General features: G+C 38.5%; 1 protein-coding gene across 8 annotated transcripts in view; it reads left to right on the plus strand.

Moving 5' to 3' along the window:
- LOC131230649 (DEAD-box ATP-dependent RNA helicase 58, chloroplastic) overlaps window positions 1-23141 on the plus strand; it is an 88933-nt gene extending 65792 nt beyond the window's left edge. For 7 of the 8 annotated variants that reach the window (XM_058226538.1, XM_058226540.1, XM_058226541.1 and 4 more), the window contains 3 exons: window positions 1027-1116; window positions 7077-7217; window positions 22834-23141. In XM_058226538.1, the coding sequence (XP_058082521.1) occupies window positions 1027-1116; window positions 7077-7217; window positions 22834-23097 (495 nt within the window). In that variant the 3' untranslated portion in view covers window positions 23098-23141. The remainder of the gene's footprint in view (window positions 1-1026; window positions 1117-7076; window positions 7218-22833) is intronic. The other variant, XM_058226539.1, reaches the window with a different exon arrangement.
- The last annotated feature ends 4532 nt before the right edge of the window (window positions 23142-27673 follow it).

Consider the following 27673-nt stretch of genomic DNA (forward strand, 5'->3'; position numbering starts at 1 on the left):
GTATTTGATGAAATGATCATCACAAACACTATAATTTTGAAATTTGAGTGTAGGTGGTCCGATTTGGAGAAATTTAGAGAAAATTCAAAATTGCCCTAATTTCTCTCAATTTGCTTGCAATGTTGCACTCCAAAGATGAAATCAAGCATGTATGAGGGCTGATCTACTGATTTGTTAAGTCCTTGTCAATTTTTGGAAAATTAAAAACATTTTTAATTAAAAATTTCCAAGATTTCACTTCAACCATCTGTCAATTGAGACTAATGTCGAAGTATTTAGGAGTGTTTCATGAAATGATCATTACATTTACTTTAAATGTTATGCATTCAATTTGAATATAGTTGCATTAGTTCAGTTAAACAACGCATAGCTTAGGACCCTATACAAATGAAGCCAATTATGTGCACTTCTTTTTTGAGATGTTATGATTTAAAAGTGTGTATTGAGGTCTTTTTTAACAATCCATGAAGTTTCATTGAAAAATTCAACTTTTTCCCAATGTTTCCCCATATTTCCCAAAAAGTGCAATAAATTACTCAATACAAACGATATATCCCGTGCGATAACCTATATGTATTTGTATCCCAAGGATGCGATACGTAACGCGATACCGATATTTCGAACACTGGTTTTATCTTAGTTTTCATTCATAAGGTGCATTTCGGTGTAGTGGCTATATTTTCACAATTGATAGTCAACAACTACACCAGTTGTTTGTGGTGTGGCACGGAAAACCAGAACTACATTATGCGGATGTGGTTTTTCCAGCTTTTCTGCCCCAAATGGCCATCCATATCCCTCAAGGTAGGATGTGACAGGGAACTGATTGGGTTTGGGCTAAAAAGCACAGCACTTGCACCACTACCCGAGGGATAACCAAGCTCACCCAGTGATATGTGATTGTTTCTAGAAACTTTCTTGATCAAATAGCTCAAGTTCTTTTCTTGATTGAAAGTTTCTTTCAATAATTCTGTGGGGCAATTTGTAGTGATCCTTAATGTCCTAATACTTCATTATTTCTTACAGCTTTGTCATAAAAACAGAAGGCTGCATGTTTTGTTATCCATGCTAAGGATTGATAGACCAAAATCTGCCATTATTTTTGTCAATGAGCAGGTAAGTGCACCTATGCCTGTCGTAATTTTTTGTAACGTCTAATGATCATTTTCGAGCCCGTAGCTTGATGCTAGACCGAGTGTGTCTCAACATTGACATCTCAGGTTCCTCCCCAACTTAACCTACCCAAAAAAGAAACATTTATTTTCTTCAGATAACTGCCTGAGCTTTAGTATTTCCAATCTTGGAAATTCGTGGAAAATGTGAATTTTGTGAAGTTTGGTCAATGAAACACATGCTAAGATATCTTGAAGTAATGCAGGTGAAGAGCGTAATGCTTAGATGATGATTCATTAGAAATCTAATTAAAATCAGTTGAATATGGAATGTTTTGGAGACTTCTGAAATTGCTGTGAGGACCGCTTTAGTTGAAGTAGGAATATGCCAATATGTCCTAGAGGGGGGTGAATAGGACTTTTTAAAGTTTTTATGATTTATTAAAAATCCTATTACACTAATCCTAACAGACGATACTTATCAGGATTACTCAAAAGTAACTCTACTGGCTTCCAAGCCCGGTAGAGGATCCAATCACAAACTATTTAAGAAATGAACAATATGCAAACTAATTTATGATGGATATGACTGTGTATGTGTGTGAGGTGTGATCTCAGATATGAAATTATTAAAGTAAATCACATAATCAAAAAAATAACAATCTCAAACACAGTCATTTTTATAGTGTTTCGACTACTTGTCTATTCCACTCTCGGTAACCGCACTCAACCCTTGAGTGTACCGAATTTAACTAAGGAGGTTTCACAGCGATTCACCTCAAACCTAAGGTTTTAAATCAGGTTCACTTTCAACCTTTACAACTTACACTAAGGCTGACTGTTTATGCTCCCTGAGCAAAGGTCAACACATAGCACCCAGGTTTTAGTTACACTGGCCAGGGATCCACACAAGAAACCTCTGTTTATGCTCTCACGAGTAAGGGTCAACACATAGCACCCACTTTTAGCCACATTGGCCAAGGATCTTCCACAAGACCCTAGCTGTTTATGCTCTCCACAGAGCAAGGGTCAACACTACGCACACACTACGTACACTCCCACCGGAGGCCTCCTACGAGGGCTTGCAAGGGTGAAAACACATTAACCTAATCCTAAAAAGGAATGATCACAAATGTCCTCTGGACTCTAATAACTTACAAATAAGTGGATGAGTCCCATTCAGCACGTTGATGAAGTTCTCCTCTTTGTTGATGAAAAATCTTTAACTTCCTTGATCCGCAACTCAGATGATGTACCAATATGAGGCTTTGGGTTGGGTCAAGGTTAAGACGGAATCCTACTCTATAAAATGTTTTCCTATAAGGAAGATAGAGTGATTCCAATTATGCATTCAAGGCATCCTAGCTTAATGATTTGCCATTAAGGTAGTAGATGGAGGATCCTTGAATGTGGAAGTTCATTCCCCAATCCACTCTATTGAATATCAATGATGAGGGTGGATTGGAGGATAAACTTCCTTGAGAGAAAGGGCTTTGGGTATATGATCTAAAATAAACCACTCAAAAGCACTCTCTTCTTTCTCTACCAACAACAATAGACAAGTTCTCTTTATATAGGCAAAAGGTTCCAATGGATATAAAACAGTTACATTTATAACAAAGTTCGATATCATCGAGCGGGATCGATATCATCGAGCGTATACTCTCGATAGCATCGACGGTCCGCTCGATGATACAAACTCAAATGTCATACGCTTTTGAAACCAATTGCCAGTTAGTCGAGGGAATTGAAACACGTATCAATGTCATCGGATTTCGAACTCCGATTCCATCGATGCGAGGTTCGATTCCTCGACATTTGAAAATGAGAGAGAATTTCTTTGAAATATTTCAGGTTTACAAGAATGATCGAGGGACCTTCGAGATCATCAAAATTTGAATGTCGATGATATCGATAGCTGTGTCGAGGCATTGATAAATCTAAGGGATTTTCGCTTAAGCTTGTTGCACGGTTTCTGTCCTTGTTCGATGCCATCGAAACCGTATCATTATCATCGATATTTGAATATCGATTCTATCGAGTGACCCTCGATCACAGATAAACAACCCTGAAATAATTGCTGGAAGACTAGGCGCCCATGACCGATAATATCGAGAGCCCTCCGATGTCATCGAGATTTGAACTTCGATGGTATCGATAACGGCTTCGATATATCGATGCACATGTGATTTTCTTAAGTAAAAACAGGGGCGCCGGATATCTGTCTGTCGATATTATCGAGTCAACTTCGATGGACTCGAGATTCAAATATCGATGATATCGATAGGTATATCGATACATCGATAAATCTGTCCAGAGATATATGTGTTTGCTGGACGTATTTTGTCCTCATTTCGATGATATCATTTAAGCATCGAGGACATCGACAGCACAGGTCGATTCTATCGAGAAGTGTATCGATAAAATCGACAAAGCAAGAAAACTTAGAGAATTTTCTGATTTTGAAAAAGTTTTCTTAACTTAAAAACCCTATGATATTCTAGTTTATTTTAAGGGTTTTATATACCTAGTATTTTGGGACATGGGATGTGAGGTTTAGATTTGCCTGTGGCGAGCTTGCACACATCCGGTTGAGACAAACACTTTAAATTAATCTTCCTATGAGACTGTAGTCTAATCTAATTAAAATCAGTTGAATATGGAATGTTTTGGAGACTTATTCATATACATATTGACTTTTGATGTCCGATAAATCACATTTCCCTTGCAGGTAGCTATGTAAATGGTTGTGGAATCCTATAAATAGATAAAACACCACCCATATCTACAGGCTCTTTCTTTAATGGGTGAATATTCTTTATTGAAAAGGAAACTAGAAATACAACAAACTGACAGGTTATGCCTGCATACAGCAGCAACAGGCCATAGCCACAAGACCACTGAAATACAATTAGAAACCCCAAAAAGAACACAGCCTACCCCAACAGGCCCCTAGCCCAAACATTCTTCCTGAGGGGATGCCTAACACAAGCACTATGTTCCTGCTCCAAGTAACCATAACAATGGTCAGTTACCATGCAAAATTTCTTCCCAGTTTTGCAATATCATGGCCCTAGAGACTCCTTTAAATTCACGAGTTGCTCTCACTCACTCTACAAGGTGGCCACTGATCCTGAGAATTACATGATTTGGAGATTCTTTCCCTTGAAAGGGGTCTCCCATTTTTCTCCCATGTCCTACACTATAGTGGGGGGAAATTTTTTTCCTTCCATTGCTTCCCCAGGTACCCACTAACCAGCTCTCAAATAATTTTGGGACAAATTCCAGAAACACCCAGTTCATCCTCAACTTGCTAAGCACTGCTGCCCAAATTTCTTTCACTGACTTCCAATTAACAAAAAGGTGGTGCACTGACTCTTCCACTGCACAGCACGTAATACAACCCTTAGACCAGATAGTACCTCAAAACACATCAAGATGACTCTGAACGTCCCTGCTTCTTTGACCGAATCATTGCCAAATAGGAAGTTATTGTCAGCATGTAAGGTATAATTGCCACCTCCCTATTTTCAAAATACATACCCTGAAAATGTCCCAAACTATGAACCCTGCTGATCATATTAGATCATGCTTCTCCCACTATTGCAAATAGAAGTGACGACAAGGAATCACTCTGCCATAGCCCATGTTCCCCTCTAAAAAAGCCTTTGGGAGATCCGTTTATAATCACTGTGAACCATGCTGATGAAGTAGAAGCTCTAATTCAATTCTGCCATTTGTCCCTAGAACCCATATGATTGAGCAGAAACAGCAGGAATTCCCAGTTGAGTCAGTCATACGTTCCAGGTCTGCCTTTGAAAGAAATCTAGATCTTCTGCTTTTTCTGTATATATCCACCACCTCATTTGCCAGAAATGGTCCTTTCTGGAATAAATCTGTCCAGAACAAATGCACTCTAGGATGATGACACCACTGCCCCAATTACCCTCTTCAATCTTGCTGCCAGCACTCTCGCAATGATTATTTACAGGCTTCCTATCAAGCTAGTGGGCTAATAATAGGCAATGCCTTCCACTCCCTCTTTCTTTGGGATTAGAGCTATAAACAAAGCCCTGATAGTTTTTCCCAGGTGAGCTTTCTCATGAAACTCAATGACCACCACCATCAGCTCTTTTTTCAATGATATCCCAGCATTGTTGGAAAAAGGCGAGCCGGAAACCATCTGGACCTGAAGCTTTTTCCCCTGACACGTTGAAAACTGCCTCTTTTACTCCGGTAGCCTCAATAGGAGCTTTGATAGCTACAGCTTGAGTAGAAGAAATAGAGTGAATTCAAGCCCACTTAACTGCAGAAGAGCCTGAAATCTTTCAGGAAAAGAGGGGCGGGGGGAAAGCTCAATAAATCTAGAACATAACTCCCTCTTGAGAGCTGATCACCTTCCCTGGGGCCTTAATCGATAGGACATGATTCCTCCTGTGAGTGCTAGGCATTCAGAGGAAACAAGCCGTGCTATTGCCACCTTCAGCTAGCCACTTTATCATTGGTCTTTTTCCATTATGTTTCTTCTCTTCTTAAGATGTCGGAGAAAGTGTTGCTGTTGTTCTTTTCGCAGCCTCTTCTGGCACCAGACTCCCAGTTGTCTTCTCAATGCTGTCCAACTCTGCTATCTAATCCACTGCTTGCTTTTGGAATCAAAGATATCCCTGAACACTCAGGAATTCCAGACCTTCAGCTTCATTTTTAGCACTTTTAGTTTGAGACAGAACTGCATGCTCGCACAGCCCTGCACCTCTGCAGCATCCCACTATTCGTGTACCAAGCAGCATAAATTCCAGATGGTCAAGCCACATTTTCTCCAGTCTGAACAGCTTAGGCTGCAAGATTCCGAAGCTGAAGACAGGAACAAGTGAACATTAGCCTCCAGGAATAGATCTTCACATCCCCGTTGAAGAGGAACCGGTCCAATCTCTACACAACTGGCACCTTTTGGTTATTCGACCAGGAGAATTTAGCTTCTGCCATTGGGACATCAATCAGCCCCCATTTATCCACAAAGGCATTGAAACCAACCATACAAGCCGTGATACAGGACCCTCCTAGTTTCTCGTGGCTGACATGTATGACATTAAAATCACCCCCAAGACACCACAAAACTGTCCATTTTCTTGGGTTATTAGCTTATGCAACAATTTTTTATGGTCTCCTTGTTAAAAATCTTACATATCCAAAAGGATAATTCCATGAAGGGTTGAAGTCCATGGTGAAATTTCTCTTCATGGAAAGATTCTTAGGCAAACAAATAAGAGGTGTTATATGATGCTAGTTTGGAAGCAATCTTGTTGTTTTTGTCCCAACCAACCAAGAATGTTACAAAAATTAGCCTACATCTCACGGGCCTAAGTTGTTGATCCAGAAGGCCCTATCATAGGATGGACCATACTCGAGTATGACTATTGGATGATCCTGGCCATCCCATAAAAAATGGACAAATACAACCAGTGGTTCACATTTAGCTGGGTCCAATTGGACTGCTAGAATCACCCAATGGGCTCATCTTTGGTATGACTTCTATCAACAATGTGACCCACCATATGAATGATTTGGTCACCAAAAGATGATTCCCACAAGGTAGTCGGACCAAGCAAATTCTCTGATGAACATTGTATATTTCCTCAAAAACTAAGTCCTCTAGGAGCAGAAAATGAGGTTGGAACTTCCTTAGAGAGGAACAGGAATAATGCAAGACAGTGGTTAAAGTTAGCAGCAACAACAATTGTGGTTTGAGAGTGGATTTTGCAAAGGACAATTTGGGGCCATGAAATGAAATAATAACCTTGAGCAGTTGCTGAAAAAGAAACGTGCAAGTATGAATACAAAGGATGATGATGGCAACATGATGTTAATGGCTTTGATGACAAAGCACAATTTTAAAATGCTTTTTTTTCCCCTTACCAGTAGCTTGTCTTGTTCTTATCATGACTAACTTATTTCCCCACTATGCAGTCTGAGAATTCAAAAAAGGCTGGAAATCCTCCTTCAACAACTTCTGTCGTCGAATTCTTGAAATCCTCATACAGTGAATGTTTAAACATTCTTCTTCTGGAGGAAGACTTGAATTTCAATGCACGAGCGGTTTCACTATCTGTAAGTACACTTCAGCTTTCCTGTGAGCAGTGTTCGAAGTATTGTTATCAACTAAAAGTGATCATATATAAAGTTGGTTACCCTGCTTGCACTCGATGGCGAACCTCAGGGACTCCCTCTGCCCTATCAACTTTAGCATAAGGTCTATGCAATGGGCATGTGTAGGTCCAGTACAAACTGTACTTCATCAACTTCTTTCCCGCCTTGACAAACATGTTGTCATTGTCCGTCACAACCTGCACAACATTCTTCAAGCTGACCTCTTGTATTACACCATGAAGTTGATAATGGACAGCTTCATGAGCCTCGTCCACCTATTACATATCACCATCACCTTGTCTCTCAGTTCTGCTTCAGGTTGTATATATAAGACTTTCGATCATCATACTCTCGATCAGGGTAGATCCTCAAAATCTCTTCTAGCTTTGAAGGCTTCATGCCTTGGCCAACTGGACAGTCTCAATCACGTTACAAAGTACAAGCTAGATGTTGTATGTGCTAGTATGTGGCAAGAATAAACCACCTAGCGATAACACTTCCCATAGTCTCCCTAAATCTTTCAACGCTCTATATATCTTTCAACCTTCTCTGCTTGGCACGACAATTGGTGTATCTTGCACCCGAGTTCTCTAGCTGCACTGTAGTTCAGCCTCCCCTAAACTATTGCCTCCACCCTTCCTTATCACTCCCCTCACCCCCTATTGCTCACCCCGACCTGATGTCTCAGTCCGTCAAACGCCAGCCTAGCCTCCTCAAGCTGTCGCCTCTGGTCTCTATTCCAAGTTCCAACCATCTACAAAGACCCACGCATAGCTTGCATATGGTCTATCCTCCCTATTTAATGACACAACCCTCAGAATATGACATGCCCACGTCATTGTCATCATAGGGTCCTCAACAATCTGTAGACCTTGTCCAGGAACTCATAACTCGTCCCTAATTTCACTTTCTCATATATGCTGTTATTGCTAGTGTCATACTGTCACTCAGTACCTTCCTCATCTGCAGTTTATTTCCTTTGAAACACTTAAGCAATCATATATATATATAAGAAAAGAAAGAAGAAAAACCCGAAATCCTCCCACCCCTCAAAGTATATGTCCACATAGACCGAAATTGATTCCCCTTGATTGATCATCCATGGTTCCACCCAATGTCCTCTTGCTCCTCTTCCCAACGTTTTATACTACTTATATAGAAAGGGTACAATAATATCATTATGATCCATCCAACCATCCAAACATAGATACGTACGTACATGCATGATACCTCAATGGTCCATCTATTTATCCATCCACACATATACATGATACATCCATCCATACATCCATCCATCCATGCACACATACATATATACATCATACATAAATGCATGATGCATCCATCCATCCATGTATACAATCATCCATCTATACATCCATAGATGCATGCATGCATTGATCCATCAGACATACATGATACATCAATGATCCATTAATCCACACATAAACATGATTCATCCATGCATCCATACATCTATCCATCCATTCATACATACATCATCCATAAATCCATCTATCGATGCATGCATACATGCGTACATCATCCATCCATGCGTCCATCCATCCATATATGCATACATATGCACATGCATCCTCCATACATGCATACACAAATGCATACATCATTCATCCATGCTCCATACACAAATATTTACATGTATCCATCCATCCTTGTATGCATATATGCATACATACATCATACATGATACATTAATGAAACAACTTAATTGTTTTTTATATATATATAAATAAACAAATTATCTCCATTTTTCCTAATTTTGAAACAATAAGAAACATGTTTTTATTTTTATTTTTTAAATGAAAATTTGTAGCCAATAAATAGATTGGCTAATACTCATACATAAATAAAATTCCCACATTAATTAATAGTGAAAACATATATTTCTCAATTAAACAGTTTTTTATTTCTTTATTTTAAAAATATTTTTTTCGGTGAAAGGAAAACTTACGGCCATTCGATAGATCAGCCTCACTGACAACACATCAAATCTACACACATACATTATCAAGTTAAAGGTTAAAATGGCAGAAATTGGAATTTCCCCCATTTTCCCACTCAAATGTTAATTTATTCACCATAACTCCATATCAATGGATGAGATTCATGCATAGACATGGATTTATATGTAAATCCATGCTTGCTAGGGCTGCTAATAGTCGATTTTAGCCAAAACCAGACCTGCCCATTTACTAAATGGGTATGGGTCCAAATTTTAGACCCCGACCCTTTTATTAAATGGGTGGGTCTGGGTTGGGTCTGAGATAACCCCATCAAACCCATTTATAAATGCGTTTGGGTCTGGTAGAGGGAGATCCACCCAGACTCATTTATAAATGGGTCGGGTCTAACAGTTGTGATTAAGGGATATTCAGACCTTCAACTAGAGCCACTTATAAATGGGTCTAATGGTTCTGGTCGGGTCTAACGAGTCTGGGACACCTTGATTTTTTATCAAAATTAATCAATGCTAGTTAATAATAAAAATTAAATTTAGCAACTTCTCATAATAACAAAATGCAAATAATGGTGTAGGTAAAGATTGGATTGATATAGATGATTATCTTTACTTGGTCAATTGCTCCACTTTGGCCATGGTGCATGGTCTCCATGTACTCTCCTTCATAGGGGTAACATCTTGAATTTTGATGCAAGCCTTGTCTAAGAACCTGAAATTATCTCAAATATCACTCAAAAGAAAATGTTTATAAAAGTTAAAATTTTAAGAAAAAAAAAAATAATTTGAAAAATTAAATAAAATATATACCTTATGATTCAACTCTAAACCAATACCCCAACTCATCGCACTCATCATCCACTTCTATCATATTACTATATGACTGTCTGACTTAAGCTCTATATATGTTACGCATAAAATAGTAAAAACTAGTCAATAAATCTAGAAAAAGTTTTCTATGCGAAGTTAATTATATAAATATAAAACCTTAGGAACTAAATTTACATGCCTTCAAGAATTGCATCTCGAAGCCAATCCTGCAAACATGTCAAAACCAATACATTGTCTGGTGCTAAGGAACTACGGAAATCATCAATAATTCTCCCACCAGCACTAAATGTTGACTCTGATGCAACAGTCAATATAGGGATGGACAATACATCGCAAGCCATCCTAGACAATGTAGGATATTTGGAAGCATTCATTTTCCAAAAACTTTAAAATGTCTAGGTCGTCAGTTTGAGGATGTAACTATTCATTCATTAAAAAAATTATTACAAAGAAAAAGAATAAAATATATCAGCTCATATAATTTATAAATAGTACCATCTCTTCCAAATAAAGGTCTAACTCGGATTTGATTTGATGGCTTGTAGCAGCATCACTCACAAATGAAACTAAGTCATAGGTATACTTTGCAGAGTCATATTGAGAGCTTCTAATCTGAGATGAAACTGTACTACTAGATGAACCCACAACTATGTTGCTGGAGATGTTATATGCATCAAATTATTCTTGAAGACCGTCACTGGTTAAGTCGAACCGTTGAATCCATAAAGCTTTTGAAAGTAGTAGTTCACCCAATGCATTTTGTACTGTGGATCAAAGACCACTACAATCGCCAATACCAAAGAATAATCACTCCCATATTTGTCAAACTTCGTAATCATTCTTTGGGCCATACAATTGATAAAGTCATCATGACTATTAATCTCACCCACCAATTGCATTTGGATCATCCAAACGCCCTCAAAAGTACACATTTGCAATCGGGTACTTAGAACTAGAGAAAGCATTAGTGACATTGTAATATACTTTCAAAGATTCTCAAACTACTCTTGCCATTTCCCATTCACTTTCGTTTGGTACTAGAAAATTTGAATCGTGCTCTTCCAAATGAAAGAGCACGTCCTTGTAGACTAAGCGGATTCCAACATCAGATATGTAGAATTCTACGTAGTTGGTACATCAAAACGTAACCCTTTCTTGCTTGAGATCTTCAGTTGCTTGATAATTTCTTTAAAGCTCTCCAAACGAGCTTGTGTCCCCTTCACATACTTTATGGCTTTACGAATTTTACATAGTGGACCACTTATCACCTCCAACCCTTCTTTCACAATCAAATTGAGAATACGAGCGCAACATCTTGCATGGAAAAAATCTCCCTCAAGTGGAAATCTTCTTAAATTGCTTAAGTAATTTGCCAACAACAATATTATTAGCACGACAATTATCCAAAGTTATTGAATATAACTTGTTGCCAATTCCCCATTCACTCAGACATGACAAAATAGCGTTGCTAAGAGGAACACCTGAATAAGGAACTGGAATCATCTTGAAACTAATAAGCCTTTTCTACGACTTATAGGTCATATCTATGTAATGTGCAATAAGGCTCATGTATTCTAAGGTTTGGTTGGAAGTCCACATATCTATTGTGAGGCTCACACACCCTCACATCTCAACAAAAGATTTCATCTTCATCTTTTCTTCTTGATACACTAGAATGCAATCATTTCGAACTCTATTTTTCGACATAGGCTTGAATTTGGGTTTCAACTCAACCAAAAATGACCTAAAATAGAAATTCTCAACATTCCTAAACAAATACCCAAGCATAGATGTAACGCCCCGAATCTTCAGGACCCGAGTATACGACCCGTGTCCCAAAAACCCGAGTGTTAGCTTTAAAGGATGGTCAAATTCGAGTGTACATTTTTTTTTTCCTTCATCAGAGTAAGCAAATGAGCGTAGTGTGGACAAATCGACATAAAGGAAAATTTCATTATCATTCAAATTTACAAGAAGCTGCCCATAATGACTTATAGAAACCAATGTCTCCAAAATTAACAAATACAAGAATTACATGATCTAATGCATGAGAAATAATAGAAAGCATATAAATATAAGCTGCAAGATCACACAGCTCCTCTAAGCATACAGTCAAGCATTCCTGGTGATCGTACCCTGCTTCTTATCAAGTCTGAACATGCATATCACTTAAGCCACCTGTACTACCTGTACGGTTTTATATTTGATGGATGAGTGGCCAACTCAGTATGAATTCCCCTCAAGATTACACACCGCCGCATTAGGTAAGAAATAGTATAAAATATCCAGACAACCAAAACAGAGTAAATGCAGTCTTATCAGGTACATGGATGCATGAATGCAATCATCGACCCGAGTAAATCATCCGGACGGTCGGTGCCCCAGAAAAAACATCTAGACAGACAATGGGGTCGTCACCCAAAGATGTGAGTGGTCATCAGCGCAACACGCAGCGTAATTGTATGGGCATGAGTGATCCAAGTCATCATCATAAATCGATCGGCTGGTCATTAGCGCAACTCGCAGCGTAATCGTATGGGCATAATGATCCAAGCCGTCGTAGTATGCTATGCGTGCATGATTTGCCAACCCATTATTAGTCCAATTGCAATCAGCCATTTTAGAATAAGCTCACGGTCACTACGGGGAGCGCAGGGCCCAGCGTAGGCCGACAGCTCGGGCATAGTGTCCCATTACCACCATCCCCAGCTCATGAGGCTACCATCTTAGGATGTTTAATGGAAACCCATCGACTAGTGGCCAATCATATTATAATATATGGGGCTTACCATCGCGTGGTTGTACGGTATAAAACATCGAACCCATACAGGGAAAATACCAGAACAAAGCCACATGGGGCAATATCAAACAAACCACATAGGGCAATTATCAAAATAGGCCTCATAGGGCGAATATCAAAACCATGCGATAAAAGACCATCCTTGAAAACTATTGGACACAACAACCCTGGATGGTAGGCCCACATTAATGATCCATTTAGACCACCACTCAATAACCACTAAGTCGAAGGTCCATTTTAATCACAACCAGTCGGGTTACATCCCAAGTATGGGTGTACATTTATAGGTGGGGGTTTCCCACTAATGTACCAATTTAAAGTCCATAAGCAATACACAAATAATCCACAAGCATAAACAAATATACAGGATGAACATTAAGCAGGCAATATAGCAATTCAATTTCCACCAGCTAACACATGTGATTATAAGAGAGAGATATCAATTATAATTTTTAATAAAAACTATAACTTAAGCTAATGAGAAGATGGAAAGCTCAAGCGGAAGAATCATCACCTTATACTTTGCATCGCATACCAGCATTGTTAAGGAACGCGCGTTCCCTTACAATCAAATCCTACCATAAATCAGGACGCACAATTAGATCCAAGTTCTACATATTACCTAGGGTTGAAGATCATAGCCTAGGGTCATCTTTTAGGGTTTTAATGTAGAATTAGGGTTTTATTCTAGAGTCTAGTCCAATACTTAGATTTTAGGATTTTAATTTAAAGTTTAGGGCTTCATCTTAGGATTTAGTTTTAGGTTTAGATTATGAAATTTGAACTCTATTTTGTGTGGCCATCAATGGTATTGTTAATGGGAGTAATGAACGAGTAAAATTAATAAATAATTTAGTTATGAGTTTTGAGAATATTACAACGACTAATATTATATTAAATTATCTAACAACATCCGAATGATGATACTAATAGTGACTCATGATAGGAATAACAACGGTAAAAGGAACTTATAATGATATCTTAGAGAACAACTTATCAATTTATACGATTAGGATCATAACTTGTGGTTTAGGTTATTTAAACTCGGGGTTTCAATCACTAATCTAACTTTAGACCTCGGCTTAAGAGTTTAGAAATCAAATTCATACATTTAATTCAAATTAATTTTAGAATGAAGTAAAAGTAGATAAAAATTGCCTATTAACGCCATCAATGCTAATCTTATTGTTAATAACCTACAATGACAAAATAAGTGTAACATGATAAATGTTAATACCTAATGCTCATAATAACTAACACTAGCAGAATTAACTTACTAATGGTTAGCCGTATTTAATAATCGCAATAATTATAGCCACACTAATGATGATAATAATTACTAAGATTTGACAATTACAACCTTTTGATTTTAATAGCTAGTTATAGTATAAATAGCCTACCAATATGCTAATTAAAATTCCAATACAATGTTTTTAGAGAAAACGCACCTACAGTTAATTCGACTTGAATCAACATAGCTCGACGTCCGAGTTGGCTCAGCTTAACCCTCACGGTCTCACCTTCTCTTTCTTTCTTCCTATCTTTTCTTCCTTTCCTTTCTTTCTAACTCAGTTAAGGCTCAACTCAACTCATCAGCGAGTTGAGACAGAGTAGCGCAGCACCTTCGCAAGTCAGCTGAGTTGACTCGACGTGTGGTGCAATGCCACCACCACTCTCTTCCATCATTCCTTCTCTTTCCTTCCTTCTCCTTTTCTTTTCTCACTTTCTTCCTCATTTCTTTCCTACCATTTCCGCTGAAGGTGTCCAGCAATGGACCCAGCCGAACTGAGCCTAACTCGGAACCCGGTAGTGAGTTGACTCAGCTACCAACTCTCTCTCTCTTCCTCTCTCTAATTCTTCCTTCTTCTTCTTCTCTTTTTCTTTCTTTTCTTCCTCTTCTTCCTGCAATCCCTATTGCTGAAACTTCCAGCAATTCCTCAAGCTCAACAACAGCGGCCATGGACCAGCTGGACAGCAACCCGACTCGTCCAGAATGGCCCCTCAACTTGGCCCGAACTCGATCAGCAACGCCCTCTCTCTCTGTCCTTTTCTTTTCTTCTCTTCCTATCTCCCTTTTTTTCTTTCTCATTTCCTCACCTCAGCGAGATCGCTGGGCCGAAACCCGGACACCAACTCGCACCAGCGAGTAACATGAAGTGGTGCAACGGCTGCACCCACCTCCTCTCTCTCTCTACTCTATTTTCTTCTTCCTTTCTACTGTCTGCTTCCAGAAATGCCTGGAGTGAGTCATCCCGACTCTAGCTGGTGTAGCGGGAGGTCGAACAGCAACCCCCAACTCAGTCCGAGGTCGGCAGCAACCCGTGCGCATGGCCAGCGACTCGGTTGGGCTGGGGCAGTGCGGCGGACCACACCCACGCACCTACTTCTTCCTTCTTCTATTTTCTTCTTTTCTTTTTAGACCTATCCCACTAGGCCTGGACGAGGCCGGACGAAGGCTAAAACCAACAGCAACCTCTTGTTTCTCGGTGGAGAAGAAGACAGCCATTAATGGTGTTTTGCAAATGAGAGCTTCTTCCTTCGATCTGCTTCTTTCAGATGGTCCATATGGACCCTACGAAACTTGTAGATGAGCTTCTTCGAAGGTTGGAGTTGATAAGGTCAGTGGGTTCGAAGGTAGAACGGAAACAGTTGTTTTCTCGGGTTGCCGCAGGAATGGTGGTAATAGGGCGTTTCTCTTTCTTTTGTAGGGATTTCAGCACCCTCAGGACCGTCGGATTGGATCGGAAGGCTCGGATGCAATCCCGCCATCCGGTTTTCTAAAACTGTGGGAAGGATAGGTGTCGGTTTTGCATAAAAAGCCCTAGCACACGAGCAACGGACGGACGGTTGAGATATGTCTCAGTGAAGGGCTGGGATTGGAGGATGCCTCCCACCGCGCGGATCGCTGAGCTGGCTGGGAGAGGGCAATTTCCCCTTTAGGAAACATGGTTGTATGCAGCCCACTTGCGCCCGTGAATGTTCATCTGTATGCGCATTACCTCGTATAAAACTTCCTTGGTTTTGGTCATAGCCATGCTCTAAATGTGATGGATGGCTCGGATCTCCCATGTGACAATAGATGGTGGGCACACTGATCGAACAGTGGCGTCGTCCGTCGGAAGGAAGAAAAGCGAAAGAGGGAGAGAATCTCTTCATTAGCAAGAAGTCACGGGTCAGACCCGTTTGACTGAGCTGGATCATCCAGCGCATCGCAGGTGCTTTAGCACTGGTGCACACTCACCCTAATGTGGGCCCCGTGGTAATGTTTGTGGGAAATCCGCACCGTCCATTCTCCTTAGAAGTGTAGATTAGGATCCTGGGGCCATCGATTAGGCAGATCTAAATCCTAGGTGGGGCCCACAACATGATTTGTAGTCCTAACGGTGGTTTCTTGTCAATCTAATGGTCGGATGATTCCGAAGTTGGACGTCAATGGTTAAAAGGTCCTAAAGGTCCATTTGTAAAACTTTCATCACATATTACTAACCAATACGAATATTAATATAGATTTCCTTACTGTTATATATTGCTTATAATTAAAATAATTAAAATCTCATGCACATATATTCATATAATTTTAATATTAACATAGTACTATATGCATGCCATTGATCTCTGTTTTTTTTTTTTTATTATATATAATTCAAAATATGCAGTCTCATATTATACATATATATGAATTGAAAATTGTGCAATATCCTATTTAAAATCACATTGCTAAATAATATAAAATTTTATCCAAATATCTAATAATTTTTGGTATACACATTTATAAAAATATTCAATACTACATTAATATTTATAATTCAATTATATATTATAAAATTATTATTTATTATGTTAGTTAATATAATATTATTTTCATAACATTTTACATGCATTAAATATATATATCACTCTTATTATAATATATTTTCGTACATTGTTATATGACATTAAGTTATCAAAATGCATCTGTGCGTCGTTATATATATATATATATATATATATATATATATATATATATATATATATATATATATAGATATATATATATATATTTGTATTTATATTAAATTAACTTGCATGGTAACACTCGAGTATTGGAAAGTACGGGGTGTTACAATAGAGTTGTACACAAACCGAGTTAGCTCGATTAGCTCACTCAACTCGACTAAAAAAAGCTCGATTCAACTCGGTTCGAAACTGAGTTCGAGCCGAGTCGAGCTGATTTTTTGGGCTCGAAAAAATTTTGAGCTGAGTTTAAGCTTGCCTGAGCTCGACTCGACTCGGATCGAACCCCAACTCGAATCGAACTCGGATCAAACCAGTTCGGTGACTAGGTTATTTTGATATTGATGTTGCTCAACAAGTGTTTGATGAAACAACTCAATGAAGTGTCAGCTGGTGGCGAGGATAGTATGGATATGAAACAAATACCCTTGTATCTTAATTTTTATGTTGCCTACTGAGCGTTTTATGAAGTACTTGTAAACCGATGATGCTGCTTTACATTCCGTGAGAAATTGAAGCTGCACTCCATGTGTTTGAGAAAATGCCACAGAGGCTCGAACTAGCCCGAGCTGCTGACCGAACCGAGCCGAGCTGGCCAGTCAGGGTCGAGGATTGAGCCGAGCCGAGTTCGAGCTGGGGTCAGCTAGTGGTCGAGCCAAGTTGTGCCAAGCTCGACTCTGTTCGACTCGTGTACACCTCTACCCAAGCACAATAAACACTTTTGCAAGGGTTTTACAACTACATTTTTTTTTTTTTTTAATATCAAACTTGTATGTACCAAGTTCAGGAACCCCTTGATTACTTATAGCCAGTGTTTAAATGATCCTCGATATTATCAAAATATCTCTGATATTATCTTTATCTCCATATCAGTGATACCGATAACACTAGTAGTGATACCGATAATGCTGGTAGTATCGGAAATTCCAAGTATTAACAATGTATCGCTAAGTATCACCAACGTATCAATATTGCTGACGTAATCGCCAATATTTTCAACTATGTAAATTCTAGGTGTTGCTTGTATTGCCAATGCATCAATATCGCCAATGTATCGCCGATATTTTTTAATATGTAAATTCTAGGTAATGCTTGTATCATAAGTGTATCGACGATGTTTCAATAATATCGCCAACGTATTGATATCATCAAAATTTTGTTTATTAGAAAAAAAAAAATTTATTTCAGTTTTTTTTTCATGGGCACATGGTTGTATGTAGTATTCAATTTTGTCATTGATAATACTAATAATATCTCCATGTTATCGATATCGTAACATGCACAATATTGAGACCACAAGCTTTCGTTTCCTTTTCAATTGTTGATGATTTCTTGGTGAAATATCATGTGTTGTTGATATTTTGCAATATCGATGGATGTTTGGATAGAAGGTTGGATGGTTAAATAGGCCGGATTGGATGGTTGGACTGATTTCTTACAACAGCACATGCTTTTAAGGCCCCATTAAATGAAATCTTGTTTTGTATGCATACTTTTTGCAATTTTTTTTATTTCTAAATATGCAAATATGTACAGTTTAACATCTCCTGAAGTTTCGCTGAAAATTCCACCGTTTTCCCCATGTTTCCCTGCATTTCCGGTTATCAACGATATTATCGGCGATATTGATATTGATTCCATATCCCTGGCCAACGAAATTTGTAGTGATACCGATGCTTCGAACACTGCTTAGAGTCGATCCTATATGTTGTTGTTTTCTATCATGATACACCTTTTTCATACATTTAGTAAGGTGCTTCTTAAGGTGGCTCGTTCCATTGGTATTACAGGCTGAGAGTATTTGTTTGCAATGGTTACATTTGGCTTTGACCACTTCCTCATTACATGATCGTGTGAAGTCATTTCTAACTGCCAATGTTAACTTCCTAAGTTTCGAGCTAACTGTTGTTCTACTAAGAAAGCGTAGACTCCATGGAATAAAGTTGTTCATGTTCCTCTATACTTGGCATGTTGTTACTTATAATGCCAGTGATTAGAGAACGTACTAGCGAGCAAGCAAGCGAACCAGCGAGAGAGTGATTGAGCAAACCAATGAGATAGACTCTCTGTGTGTGTGTGTTTGTGTGAGAGAGAGAGAGAGAGAGAGAGAGAGAGAGAGAGAGAGAGAGAGAGAGAGAGAGAGATCACAAAACCAAGGAAAATAATACGCATGACTGAGATATCACAAAACCAAGGAAAATAATACGCACGACTGTTCAATTTCAAACTTTTGATATGAGGACCAGGAAGAAATCTTTAGGAAGCTAGTTGGGGCCCGTTGTGATGTTTGGGAGAAATCCATCCCCTTCATCCGTTTTGCCATATCATTGTAAGATATTGGCCCAAAAATGAGGCAAATCCAAAACTCAAGTGGTCCTTATGATAGGAAACAGTGACTATTAAACGTCCACCATTAAAACATTCGTGGGGCCACAGGTTTTGGATCAGGCCAATATTTTTTATTTTTCAATTCATCCCAATAAGAATGACCTTATGAACGGTATGTACGCCATATAAACATCATGGTGGACTCTAGATGGGTTTCAACAGTAGACATTTGCTAACCCACTTTTTCATGTCGTAGGGCCCAATTGAGTTTTGGATATGCTTCATTTTTGGGCCCATATCTTAAAATGATCTGGAAAAATGAATGAGCAGGGTGGATTTCTCCCAAACATCACGGTGGGCCCCACAAAGTAGCCAATCCACCACAACAAACTCAAGAGGCATATCTTATCTGGATTCTAGTGGGTAGTCGAAGCGGTGACTTAGCTTAGCTTTAGCTTTGGTATGTTGATGTCACCAAGTTCTTTGGACCCCACCATGATGTATGTGTTATATCCACACCATCCATCCACTTCATCTATCCACCTTATGATATCATTTTAGGGCATGAGCACAAAAATAAGGCGGATTCAATTCTCAAGTGGACCACACCATAGGAAATAATGGTGATTGAATGCCCACCAATAAAAACTTCTTGGAGCCACTGATGTTTTAGATGAAGCTGACATTTGTGTTTTCCCTTCATCCAGGTCTCTGTGACCATATGAACAGGTTGGATGGAAAATAAATATCATGATGAGACCTAGGAAGGTTTCAACGGTGGGCATCATTGTATGTGGTCTAGTCCACCTGGGATTTGGATTTGCCTCATTTTTTCTCACAGTCCCTATAGTGATATCGCAAAATGAATAGATGGTGTGGATATAAACATACATCATGGTGGAGCCCACAAATCTTGGTGACGTGACTGACGTCAACACACTACACCACCGTCCTCCACTACCACGCAATTTGTTAAACAACTTCTGTAGGAAGTTCCTGTGTTGGGATACTAGGTGGGGCCCACCGGGATGTTTGTGAGAAATTCGCCCCATCCATCCTTTTTTCCCGCTCAGTTTAGGACATGCGACTAGGGTTGTAAATGGATCGGCGGACCCAATCAGGTAGCTAGACCCATTTGTTAAATGGTACGGGTCTAGGTCCAAGAATTGACCCAATTGTTAAACGGGTCTGGATTTGGTTTCCTTTATATTAGGCTCAACCCAAACCGGACCTGAACCCATTTAGTAAATGGGTGGATCTGGTCTATGCTGCAAGGGACCCATCAAGACTCAAACCCGGTAAAAATGCTTACATACCTTGACAAGTAACATGAGAAAACGGGAACTTCACCCCATGTCCGGCTGAGAATACGAGGCACCACGGAATTTGAATTGGCGCGCCGAAGATGGTGGGATTAGTGATTTAGGATGTGCGCGGATTGTATATGAAAGGCTTTTGCAGGAAGTTCATGCATTGGGATGCTAAGAGGGGCCCATTGTGATGTTTGTGATAAATCCGCCCTGTCCATTTAATTTGCCAACTCAATTTAGGACATAAGACAAAAAATGAGGCAGATCAAAAGCTCAAGTGGACCATGCAAGAAGAAACAATGGGCATTGAATGACCACAGTTGAAACATTCATATGGCCACAAAAGTTTTATATCTACCTAATTTTTTTTGTGTTTTCAGTTCATCCCAGTGGACATGACCTTATAAATGGTTTGGATGGCTGATAAACATTAAGGTGGACCCCAGGAAGGTTTCAACAGTAGGCATTTCTTTTAACGCTTTTCCCTCTTGTGTGGCCCACTTGAGTTATGGATCTACCTCATTTTTTGTCTCATGTCCTGAATTGAGCTGGCAAAATGGATGGATAGGGTGGATTTCACGCAAACATCATGATGGGCCCCACCTAGCAACCCAACGCAGGAACTTCCTATGAAAGGCAATCCATGTCCGATTAGGATACAGAAGTTGTTTACCGGATTGCATAGTAGTGGTCGGTGGTGTGGTGTGTTGATGTCAATCACATCACCAAGATTTGTGGGTCCCACCAAGATGTGTTATATCCACACTGTTCATCCATTTTACGAGATCACTTCAGGGAACATGAGAAAAAATGAGGCATATCCAAATCTTAGTTGGACCACACCAAAGACAGTGATGCCCTCTGTTGAAATCTTCCTAGGTTTCATCATGATATTTATTTTTCATCCAACCTATTCATAAGGTCACGGAGACCTGGATGAAGGGAAAACACAATATCAGCTCGATCCAAAGCATCGCTAGCTCCAAGAAGTTTTTAATGGTGGGCGTTCAATCATCACTATTTCCTATGGTGTTGTCCACTTGAGAATTGAATCTGAAAATAAATAAATAAATAAATAAAAATCAACTTTTTAACGATTTTTTATCACCTTTTAGTGTTGGCCCATTGTTTCTTCAAGTCAAGATTTCTCCCCTAAATCCAAGCTTTGATTCAACAAAAACGAAAAGGGGTTGTCAAAATCACCTGGGAAACAAATTCCATAAAATCCCACAAAAAATTGGAATTTTTGGATTTTTGGATTTTATTTTTTTTTTCGGATTTCTACCAGGGAGTATTTATATGTGATGGGCCCGAAAATATCTGTGATGTTTGGATTTTTTATTTTTTTTTTGGTAGTTCCAATATCACCGGCCCAACATTACTGATATTATCGGTGATAATATGAGTATCACTGCTGATAATTGGAACACTGCTTGTGAGCAAGTAAGAGCATGCATTTAGAAAGTTGATGTCTATTTTATCAATGCAATTGTTTTATGGTTTTATATAAAGTTTTCTAGCTTCCAAATTTTAGTGAATCTATTAATGCTTGCAAACTTTTTACTTTACACCATTCATTTTGTTATTTTTATGACCAAAACATAGAAATATTGTTAAAATAATAGAACCAATATAATAATATTCAGTTAAAACATACCCCGCAAGTATGCTACAGGTATCCCACAACATTATTCATGTCTTATCATGTTCATAGTTAACTGAGTAGGTGGAAGTATCTTGGAATTCTAGCAGGGTTGGCGATATGTAAGAGAGATGTTAAATGAGGTAATGCAAATTATTATGTGCAATTTTTCACAAAACCCCAGATGCACATTGAAGATAGTGCTACTGCCTATAATATCCCATTCACGGTTATTTTGACAGTTTCTTTTCCTCCAACTTTATGCTTAACACTGTATTATTTAAATGAGGCATTTTCATAGTTATACGCATCATTAAAAACAAGAAGGGAAAAAAAAACATAGTTACATAAATGCCAAGAATAGGAACTAGAGTGGGGCAAGAGCAGAAGGGGAGTGGGAGAACCCACACATGCATGCCTACCCGTACGCGCGCGCTCATGCGGACACACACCCACACACGCATGCGCACGTGCGGACACACCCACACACGCACAAACATATACAATCATCATCCACACAGACACATCCTAGCGCGTGCATGCACACTCATGCATATCCTAGCATAGGATTGTGGCATAATCTTGATGACTTTTGTCTCCTATGCTGTTATGATGGGTATGGTTCTTAATCACTCTCTCACATCCCACTTACCAAAAGAAATACCTATTTAATGGCTTGGATGTTTCAAATGCAGGAAGTGAGACAGGGAGGATGTCTTCTGGTGGCAACTGATATAGCGGCCAGAGGTGTTGACCTGCCTGAGACGACGCATATATACAATTTTGAATTGCCCAAAACTGCAGTGGATTATCTCCACCGGGCTGGCAGGACTGGCAGGAGGCCATTCTCGGATGATGCATGCACGGTCACTAACATGATAACACCCAATGAGCGTTTCGTTCTGCAGAGGTTTGAAAATGAGTTGATGTTTCAATGTGAAGAGTTATGTTTAGATTGATATTACATCTTGCTTGCTCAATTTGTTGTCGAGTCTATGGAGCTTACACAGTACTCTCTCTCTCCAATGCCCACCAATATGCTGCAGGGTTCTAAAATTCTATGATTCGACTCAAAATTAGGCAAAGTCAACTTTACTAGATTTCGAGCCACATTGCTGGAAACTTGCTTGTCAATATGCCTCGGTCTTGAATTGACAAGATTCATGAGTGGACATGCTTCCTAGGTAGTCTCAATTCAAGTCCGGGCAATGTGAGCTAAGTCACGATGATTTCATAGGTTAACTGAAGTTAAAAGTGAGTGGTGAGTTTCAAATTCACAACCTCCACTTGTGTACAAGCCCCTATATGTGTATTTGATTGGCTTTACTATCTTATATAGTTTTAATCTATGTAACTATAGAACAATCTGCTTGTTACTATAGCAAGGTAGCACTGTAGTGTGTCACTATAGATGCACGTTTAAGTAACAAAAGCGAAAATTCCCATTACATCTTAATTAATGTAAACAAATAATAATAAGAGAATAAGAGCTAGCTAGGTTGTATCCACTTCCATTAACACTTCCCCTCAAGTTGGAGTGTTGGTATTGTCGATGCCAAGGTTGGAGAATATGCATGTTGACTAAGTATGACCAAAAGCCTTGGTGAACACATTAGCAAGTTGATCATAAGATCAGATATAAGCGTAGAGATTTCACCCCTAGAGACCTCATGTATGAAGTGACAATCAACTTCAATATGTTTAGTTCTCTCATGATAGATTGGATTGTTTACAATATGGGATGCTACCTGATTATTATAAAATAATCTGTAAATAGATTCACTGCAATCTCATCTCCTATAATAATTTCTTCATCTATATTGACTCATGTGTAGTATGAGTCATTGTTTTATATTCTGCTTTCGCGCTTGATTGGGCCACATGTTGCTTGTTACTCTTTCGCATAACTAGTTTTCTACCTACAAATGTGCAGTACCTAGCAGACCATATATCTACTAAAGAACATGTCTAGTCTATATCAATGTACCATATGATCTAAAGTTGATTGTTTCGTTCGTATAGGATTCCCTAATTTTGTGCTTTTTTAAGATACTAAATTTGAATAATCGCATTAATTTGAGGTACTCTCGAAGAGCTCATAAATTGGCTCACCTCACTCAATGCATAAGTATGTTTGGTCTAGTAATGGTTAAATAAATGAGTTTACCTACTAGTCTTCTATACCTCATCTCCTTGACCACGAACAAGCTTGTGATTCTAATCCATTTGGTATGTTAACTGGTATAATAGTCTCCATGAGAAATCCAAAACATATTTGTGTTGAGACAAGTTAATTCTTTCTTTTAATATGGTCTTCCATACCACGAAAATATTAAAGATGACCCAGTTTTTTGTGAGAAAATGCATATGAATGTACTTCTTAAGCTCAATTCCCTTATTGTCACTTCCTATAACAACAATCCATCAACATATACTACAATTACAATAAGATATTATTTGTCTTTTCGGAATGATTAAAATGGCTTCGAGCAAAGCAATAATTTGGCACAACTTTACTGAATTTGTCAAACCATGCATGTGGTAACTGGTTCAACCTATAAATTGCCTTCTTCAGTTTACACACACTGTCTGACTCTCCCTAAGCAATAAATCTAGACGATTGCTCTATGTAGACATACTCTGTAAGATCACTACAAAAAAAGGTATTTTTGGCATCTAATTGGAAGATAGGCCAGCCATGGTAAGAATACCATGATTGAAATTCATCTTGGCAATAGGAGAGAGTTTCAATATAACCAACACCAAGTGTCTTAATATATCCCCTTAGCAACCAAGTGAGCCTTCAAACATTCAATCACCCTATTAAAATGAAACTTAATTGTGTACACCTGCCGACAAACAACAACATGTTTTCCGAAAGGTAGACTAGTGAGCTCTTAAGAATTATTTTGATTGAGAGCAGTCATTTCCTCTTCCATTGCTTGCTTCTATCCTTTATGTAACAATGCTTCTTAGTATCACTTGGAAATAGATTAAAAGGATAAGAATAGAGAAAATCTATGGAAAGTTAAAGATAAGCACTAACAGGAGACATTTGTCAATAAGATGATTAGTACAAGCACACTTACATTTCCTCAAGGTAATATAGACATCAGACATATTTGGATCATTAGGCTCGGTAGAAGATGTAGTGGATGGTACACTGTGGTTGGCCGTACCATCTATACATTTTCATCATGAGTAGACTAGTAGCAAAAGCATAGTGGAAATGGTGGAATCAATAGAGGGAGGAGATTGAAATATACATTCTTCAACTACAATAGGTACATGCATAGTTTCCATATCGAGAGATTTGCTGTCTTTTGAGAAGAATTGAGTGGACTAAAAAATGTAAAAATATGCACATACATATTGTCTTCGAAGATGATTATAACAATGATAGCCTCTTTGTTCGGGAGTATTCAAGAAAAGGATATTTCATAACTTTAAGATCTAATTTATCATTGCCCAATTCTAACTGATGAACAAAGCATACACATCTAAAAACTTTGGAGGACAAAAAATAAATAAATAATGGAGTATTTGGAAGTAAATTTTGTTGAGGTGATCGTCCCATTAGAATAGTTGAGGGCACTCAATTTATTAGAGAATATGTTGTGAACACTACACTCCAAAAACTTTAACAACATTCATGTGAAGTAATAGAGCACGAGTCAACTCAAGTAGGTGACAATTTTTTCATTCTGTAACACGTTTTGTTATGAAGTGTGGACACATGATATTTGATGAATGATTCTTGTTTGAGAAAAATGCTAGTTTAAACACTAGTGACATATTTTCCTTGGCATTATTAAATGAAACACAGACACTTGAAATGAATTGATTTTGTATTTATATGTGAAGTCTTAAAAATATAGAATTGTTTAGATTTATCTTTCATAAAATAGATCCAAGTCATTTACAAGAAATTATCAATAAAGGTAACAAAATAGTTGTATCCTAACTACTGGAGATTTTAACCAATCGCCAAACATTGGAATGAATTAAATAAAAAATAAATTAACAGAAAAGTAACACGATGATGCTTACTCAACTCACACATTTCACTCTCTAGACTTAATATAGATAACAAGGACTAATACTTTTAAGAATCCTTAAGGATGGATAATTGAGATGGCAATTGTACTAGTAAGGAGAGATGTTCTTTTGTATTACTGCACCAACAGCATCACGATCAAGATAGTACAACCCACTATGCTCATGTTCTCTACCAATCTTTTTTTTTTTTTGTCTTTACATCCTAGAAAGCACAAGGTGAGAGAGAAGATTACAAAGCAGTTAAGAGATTTGATGAGTTCAGTAACAATTGGGAGATTCAATGAAAATTTAGGAATATAAAGGATCTATGACAATGAAAGGGAAGAACTAGAGTGAAAAATTACACGTTTCATAGTCGAAATTGAGTACCATTTGCCAAAGTGATAAATGAACTCATTAACGATGTATTAATGAAGAAAAACACACTAAACTCATCTACCATATGGTCAGATGCTCGAGAGTCAATGACCCATGGAGCAGGGAACTTGGAACCTAAATAGGCTATATTCGAGGTCACAAATTGATGCGGACATCATTGGTGCGCCCTTTAGAGTGTACTAGAGGAGGAGGCATCGTCGAAAGAGTACCAGAGCGGAGGAGTTGATGTAGATGGACGACGGGTCCATCGGGCCCACTTTCTAACGCGCTACGAGTGCAGGAGCAGCATGACCGTACCCTAACCATAGATCCATGTGTCGGATTTCACACCCTACCACACGGGTGTTCACCCCGACCATAGATCTGTGGGTCGGATTTCATGCCCTACCACATGGGCGCTTTAGTTTTGGACTTTTTTTTTGTTATTTTTCTTGTTTTCTTGTTTCATCGACTTTATTGCAACTTTCTTTATTTTTCGCATTTTTGTTATTTTTCTTATTTCCAGCTTTAGTACACTTTTACTTTTTCCATAACTTATATATACGTTGTGAGGAACCCTATTTTCGTTATTATTGAATGAATAAGAATTCATCTATTTTCTTCCTCTTTATTCAAGAGATTAGGGTTTTAGAATTGGCCCTTGGATGTTGAGGATTCCACCCCGATTTCGGATTTCCCTCTTTCTAAGATCTTTGAGGTGCAGGAAAAGGTAAGAATCATCCTTCTCCTTTTCTTTTGACGACAAAGGACCTCTACCTTCTCATCTCGAACCCCTCACCCTTCACCCCTTTCGTTTATACCCCTTTCTAGTTCGAACGGAAAAGAGGGATGGTTAGTCAGTAGAATCTGATCCAAGCTTACTCGTGGACTGACTTATGCTAGATCTGGGATATCCTCATATCCCGAGGTCCTCCCTTTTTACCGTTTATGTGATCTTATGCTAGGGGCGTAGCTTTGGCTAGGATTATGCATGATTTTCTTTTGATTTTCATGATATTTGTGATGAATATAGTGACGTTTGTGTTTTTTTTTGTTAAATATCTTAATTCGGTTATCTGATCTCACATGTTACTTAATTCATGCATCGGTCCTGTATCA

This window comes from Magnolia sinica, chromosome 17 (assembly GCF_029962835.1).
Source record: "Magnolia sinica isolate HGM2019 chromosome 17, MsV1, whole genome shotgun sequence".
NCBI lineage: Eukaryota > Viridiplantae > Streptophyta > Magnoliopsida > Magnoliales > Magnoliaceae > Magnolia > Magnolia sinica.